General features: G+C 43.5%; 1 protein-coding gene across 1 annotated transcript in view; it reads right to left on the reverse strand.

Annotated features, from left to right (window-relative positions):
* Positions 1-5,859, reverse strand: part of ASXL3 (ASXL transcriptional regulator 3) — a 200,229-nt gene extending 194,370 nt beyond the window's left edge. The window contains exon 1 of the mRNA XM_060405208.1: positions 5,695-5,859. Coding sequence (XP_060261191.1) covers positions 5,695-5,748 — 54 coding nt within the window. The 5' untranslated portion in view covers positions 5,749-5,859. The remainder of the gene's footprint in view (positions 1-5,694) is intronic.
* Positions 5,860-6,369: the final 510 nt, after the last annotated feature.

The raw sequence follows: 6,369 nt of genomic DNA on the forward strand, positions 1-6,369 counted from the left end.
TGGGAGTATGTATGTACACCAGGTGTTTCTACTACCCCACTACCCCATCAGCCCCATGCTACAACTTACAATGTCCAGCTATCTTAAAATGACTTTTCGAACCCCTCCCCAATTGAGTCACACTCTAATTTTCAACTTTATTGCAGTGCAAGTTTCCCTCAAGTCTTCTGAGATTTCTAGACTGGCCTGTTCATTGTCACCTGAATACTTCCTCTCACCTAACACCACACCTTTGTCCATACAGTTCTCTTTTCCTAGAGAGTTTCTCTCATCACCTGTTTAATCTTACTCATATTTCAAGGACAAATCAAGCTTCTTCAGTCAACTTCTCCCTTCTGTAAATCTATAAACTAGCACCTCTTGATCATCCATGTGATAATGCCCAAGGATGGTGTCTGTCTGCTCAGCCACCCTCCAGGTTCGCTCATCTCCCCCACAAAACTCTACACTTCTTCAGAATATACGTTTGGATTGCCCCTGGCATCTGACCCATATGCTATGTAGGAGCCCTCAGAATATTTAGGGACTAAACTTCACATTTCCAATGCATTTCAGTGACATAGTAAATGATTACATTATTAAAAATTAAACTGAATTATTTTATCAGTTTGTTGTTCTGTGGTGAAATTCCTTTACAGGTATAACTCTACAAGTCTAAAAGCTACCATATGCTCACCTGTGACCAAAGAATTTGTCAAAGAGAGAAAAACTTAAGAAAGAATTCTTAAAATTCTCTTTCATGTCAGCAGGAAATAAAAAATTAACAACCTATACACTGCCCCAAGTTCACATCCCTCATTATTTTTTTTCCAACTTGAAACTCTTTTTTTCCTAGAGAGGCACAGAGCTTGCTAACTCTTTTCCATCTTTGAAATTGCAAAATGAAAATTTAGGTTCCATATCTGAAAGAAAGATGATGATACAGACATAAAGAAATGATGCTATGTGTGAATCACAGAAAACAGCTGAAGCAAGCCAAATGAAATGTAAGCTATTGAAAATAAAATTCCATTTGCCAAACACATCAGCCAGTCTCTTAAACCAGTAATCACTCTCACAGTTATGCTCATGTACACCTTTGGGGCTTACCCCAAATCACAAGTCAAATGTTCGCTCTTACAAAGGCCTGGTCCTAACCTAAAATCTAAGCACCACTAACACAGTGAAAAAATGCCAAAAGCAAGACCAATGCTCTCTGCTCTACCCTACGTTTATCACCCCTGAAAAATTACATTTATTTCTAAAATACAAAGACAAAAGGCAAGGCAACCAGTAAATGAATAATTATGAATTGTTTTCTAGTTTAACAGCTACCATTACCATTCAGCTTTATTTGATAAAAACCTAACAGTTTATTTAGAATATAATGCATTATGCAAAAGAATCTTCACTATGCAAAAGATTCACACAGATTTCCTTTAATTAATAAACCCCTACTTAATTTTTAATACAGTATGATTTACAAAAGTTCAATTTACTTAAAACCTTCAGTAACTCTGCTAGGGCATAAAGGAATATGTGCCTGCTTTTTTCTCAACAATGAGGCAAATTTGCCATTAAAATTTTTTCCAAAGGTCACCTTGAACCCCACCCACCCCCCCAAAAAAAACCCACTGATATTCATTATCTGTGTGAATGTATCTAAACCACAAGCAAATAAATCAGCCATGTTACCAAGCACAAAGCTATTGAAGATTGTTAAGATTTATTTTCAGGTGCCAGTGAGACTAAACAAAGATTGTAAGGAACAAAACAAATAGAAGGAAACTCAGGGAACAAATTAATACATTGAACCATTATCTTAACAGCAGCATTCCCTATAGAACAAACTGATGAAACTATCAAAAAGCACTTCTCAAAGCAACAACAATTTTGCATGTCAAAAAAAAGAGAGAATTAACCTAGACTAAATATATAAATAACAGTATGTTCTGTGTTAAGCCAGTAACAAAGAAACCCCTTAGTGCAGTAAAACAAAGTCCTGTCAAATCCCCATTTTTTACAAAGAAGCATGAAGATCCTTTCACAATGGTTTAAACTGTATTTATAGTAACAGAGTGAAGACTTGAGATAAAAGTCAAAAGGATTAAAGTCAAAGCCCCAGCTCGACATGAGTTATGGTTTTGATTTTTATTCTTATTGTGGGCTACAAATATTAAGACAGAAGACACTTCCATGTGATTGTGGGATCCTCTGAGACTCTACAACCTTAGACGAGCAGATAAAACAGATGAAAATGCATCTGGTTTGGGAGCGGACTCCATATTAAATGGTCCTGCGCTAAGTAACCACCACAACTGCAGAAGGCCGAGGGGGAGGGGGGAGAGGGTGAGGGCTGAAATTTCTGCAATTGATGCAGGGCAGAAAGAAAAAAAAAGAGGGGGGGGGGCAAAGATGTCATATTACTACTTTAAAATGGCAGCCTGTTAATAATCACCACATTCCTGAAAATACAGGGGAATTATGCCACCAGTCCTCCTTTCCTAAGATAAACAAGCCCACCACATCCAAACAGGACATACTTCTATGAGAAAATTGGTGGAGCTTGATAGCTACATCTCCATCTAAAACAAAATCCCTGGAGCTGCCACTCAGTTTGCAGATTTGGATGCCGGATACTTTTCTTACAAAGAAAGAAAATCTAAAATCTGTTGTTGAAGGGAAGTTCTAAGTTACTCTGGAAAGAACTGCTCTCCCTTATACATTTTTCTTAAAAATGAATACCAAGCTACACTTCAATATAAGCTTTTGGTCTCAGTTCAAAAAATCTATTTTGCATTTCCTCTGCCCTGATACCCTTCCATTCAAGATAGTCACATGCAAACACACATACATACACACCAGTAGAATATATATATGTACATATATACAGATATACACACAGATGTATATAGATATATAAAAGTATACATGGCATATTTTTGAAGATTATTCTTAATGTTAATTTGGATACTTTCTCTTTAGTTCATATATTGCAAGAACCACATACTGAGCTGCATATTTTCTATCGATCTTTAGTCTTTAGTTTTAAAATCAGACATCTGGTTTAACATTTGATGGAGAAAAGGCTAAAAATTCTTTACCACCACCACAGCAAAATCAGCAGTGGCAGTGTGAAAATATAAAATAGGACTTCTATCACAGAAATGCACACAAAAAAAGGCATTTTTTTCCATTGAGTATAATACTATCACTTTTAAGAGTAAAAATGTTTTTCATGCAAGTTTGGAAGAGAGTGTGTCCATATGCATTCACATAACCATAAAGAAAATATGAAAAATTGTCACTATTACCCAAGTGGAATCATTTCTCCTTTTTTACCAAATAAGTTAAGAATGATCATAAGTCACCATTATAAGTGGCAAATTTCTGAAAAAGATATTTACAGTAACAATTATTTGCTCCTTTATTCAGTATTTTATTTCAACTGTCAACATTTTGAATACATACACATTTGTACAACTACCAGGGGAAAAATAACTTGAACCAAATTGAAAAATTACCATAACTACTAGTTCAATATGTCTGGTTAAAACAGAGACATCTGGTCTATCATTAATTCTTTTGTGTTGATGACTCCTAGTGTGTCTTTTCCCATCAATGAACTTTGCAAGAGGAAAATGAAACTTTTAACAAAAAAAAATGTAACTCTGAAACCTATTTCCAGATTTATCACTATAAGACAATTAAATCAAATAAAGTGTAGTACTTTCAAGAATAGCAACATATACTGATTGACTACAAATGGTTAGCTTTAAATTCCATCAGAATACTGTTATTTATTAAGAATTCTCTGCAGGCAGATATAGCTAATTCATGAACCATTATTTTAAAATATTTATAAATCAACTCATTGTTCACATGTTTAGAATACATACACCGAAGCTCTATAATAATACTTGACTGCCACTCCAAGGAACCGGAATAATGCATTTTCAGAAACGGTGCACAACCCCCCCCCCCACACACACACACACACACACAATTCTGAATTAATGGCTGAGCAAACAATAAGTAACCTACTCTGCTCGAGCAAAAATCCAGCGATAACATCAATCTGGCATTTACTTAACACTGCTTACTTTTCACATATTCCTTACAAATAAGTTCACTCTCCCAGATGCAGTTCATTAGAGAATGACTATTACCTGCCCATTCATCCACGGAGACTGAGTGGTTTAGCGATTAACAGGACCGCAGATAAAGAGAGAAATCATAGCATGCACTATTACAAATTAAAAATGAATAAAGGGGCCCGGCCACTTCAGCTACCAATAACTAGACTGCAATTAAGAAGGACTTCTGTCACTTCTGCGCAGGGCAATAGGGCCAATTATCTAAAACCCTTTGCCAGAATCCAGAAACATACCAGCAAGGCCCTTCAACCAAACTCAGATAATTACTTTTGACAAATGTTCTCCTTGAACATGATGTAGTTACTCAAAAGCTTAAAAAAAGAAAGAAAGAAAGAAAAGAAAAGACCACAGTTATAGTAAAACAATCTTTAAGAGTCAACCCAGTAACATATCCTGGGGTTTTCAGCTCCCCCCACCCCCACCCCCGCTGCATGCAGTCTGCTTTCTTTTGGTCAATTTATAACAGATAGTAAGTTGGTGAATAAATATTTAATTTATGCAACCGAAAGCCTGAAAGGCTAAGCTTCAAATGTTATGCCTTACATTCCCATGAGACACACTGTACAGAAATATCCTTAAAAAAAAAAAAAAACCGTTTACAGCTGTCCGTTAAAAGATGAAGAAAAAAAAAGAGAAAAACCCACACGTACACATACATCAAACCAAAGACGCCGACGCCCCTCTGCCAACCAGCATTTCTATAGAGACATTCTTTCGCTGATTAAAACGTAAGCTCCGAAAGGTTAAAGAAAAGGAAAAGCAGCGAAGTAACACCGCCCAGGAAGCCAGCAGCGAAACACACCTAGCTATACACTCTTCATAATCCCCCGCTACAAATGACACTGACTCAACTTCACGAAACACACACACACACCCGGACAAACATACTCACAAATGGCACACACGTGCACGGAATGTACACACAAACATCGGGCTGAGCACAATACCTACAAACACCAACGAACTTGAGCCACACAAAACCTGCACGTATCAGTGTGCATACATAATGCACACGACACGGCACACAGAGCCGCCACGACGGAGCCCACATGCAACACGCCCCACAAGTCCGGGTAGGACACACACCGGGCATGCACGTGTGAAATGCATGAACTCACAAACGTCGAAACCCACACAGACCGTGCACGGAGAGTTATCGATGGAATTCCGGGGGGTGGAGGGGCCGGGAGGGAGTGGTAATTGCCACACAAAGGTCTCCGGAGCGGCAGAGCGAAGCGGAGCGCGGCCGAGCGCTCGGAAATTCCCCGGCGGAGGAGGCACGGCCGAACCCCGAGAGCGAAGTACCGGGAGAAGTGTCCCGGGCGGTCCCGGGCGCGGCGGGCGCCGGGCTCCCCGAGATAATCGCTGTGCCCCTCCGCGCGCGCACGCACACACACACACACAGACACACACACACACACTGGGGCCCCCGGGCGAGCCCACTCCCGCAGAATAACAAAGAGCGGGAGCCCGGCGAGCTGGCGGCGGCTTGGGCTGGAAGCGGCCGTCTCCGCCGGCGCGGGCCGGCGCGGGGCGGCGGGCGGGGGGCGGTACGTACCAGGCGGGCAGCCTCGGCCCAGGTGCGGTCCTTCTTCTTCCTCTTGTCTTTCATGTTTGCATCTCATTGATGGTTCTGCTGATGACGTGGGGGATTCCACGGGGTGCTCGGGGTTCGGGCGCCGAGACAATGACCCAGTGACCCGGTGACCCGCACTCGCTCCGCGGGGGGAGGCGCGCGGGCGGCGGGTGGGAGGGATGGAGCGAGGGGGTGGGGTGGGCTGGGTGGGGGCGCGCGGGCGGCGGCGGCGCGCGACGGGCGGGCCGGGGGCGGGGGCGGCGGCGGCGGCGGGGCCGGGGCCGGGGCCGAGGCCGGGGGTGGGGGCGGCGCCGGCCGGGCTCGCTCGTGCGGGGCTTGCACTGCGCCGCCGCCGCGGTGACAGCTCCGGGGATGCTCCGCTCGGCCCCGCTCACAACAATACACTCTGACGTCACGGGGAATGGCGACGCGGCCGCACACTCGCCGCGCTCACACTCGCCGCGCTCACACTCGCCCTCTCTCGCGCGCGCACACCCGCGCACACTCGCCGCGCGCCCCCCACTCCAGCCACGCCCTGAAACCCTCGCGAGACCCCTCTCCCTCCCACCTAGACCCCGAGCCCCTCCGGGCGCTGCCCGCTGCGCTCAGGCCGAGCCTCTCCGGCCCCCTTTGGGCCAGCCACCGCGGACACGCGGG

The sequence above is a fragment of the Ovis aries genome, chromosome 23 (genome assembly GCF_016772045.2).
Source record: "Ovis aries strain OAR_USU_Benz2616 breed Rambouillet chromosome 23, ARS-UI_Ramb_v3.0, whole genome shotgun sequence".
Lineage (NCBI taxonomy): Eukaryota > Metazoa > Chordata > Mammalia > Artiodactyla > Bovidae > Ovis > Ovis aries.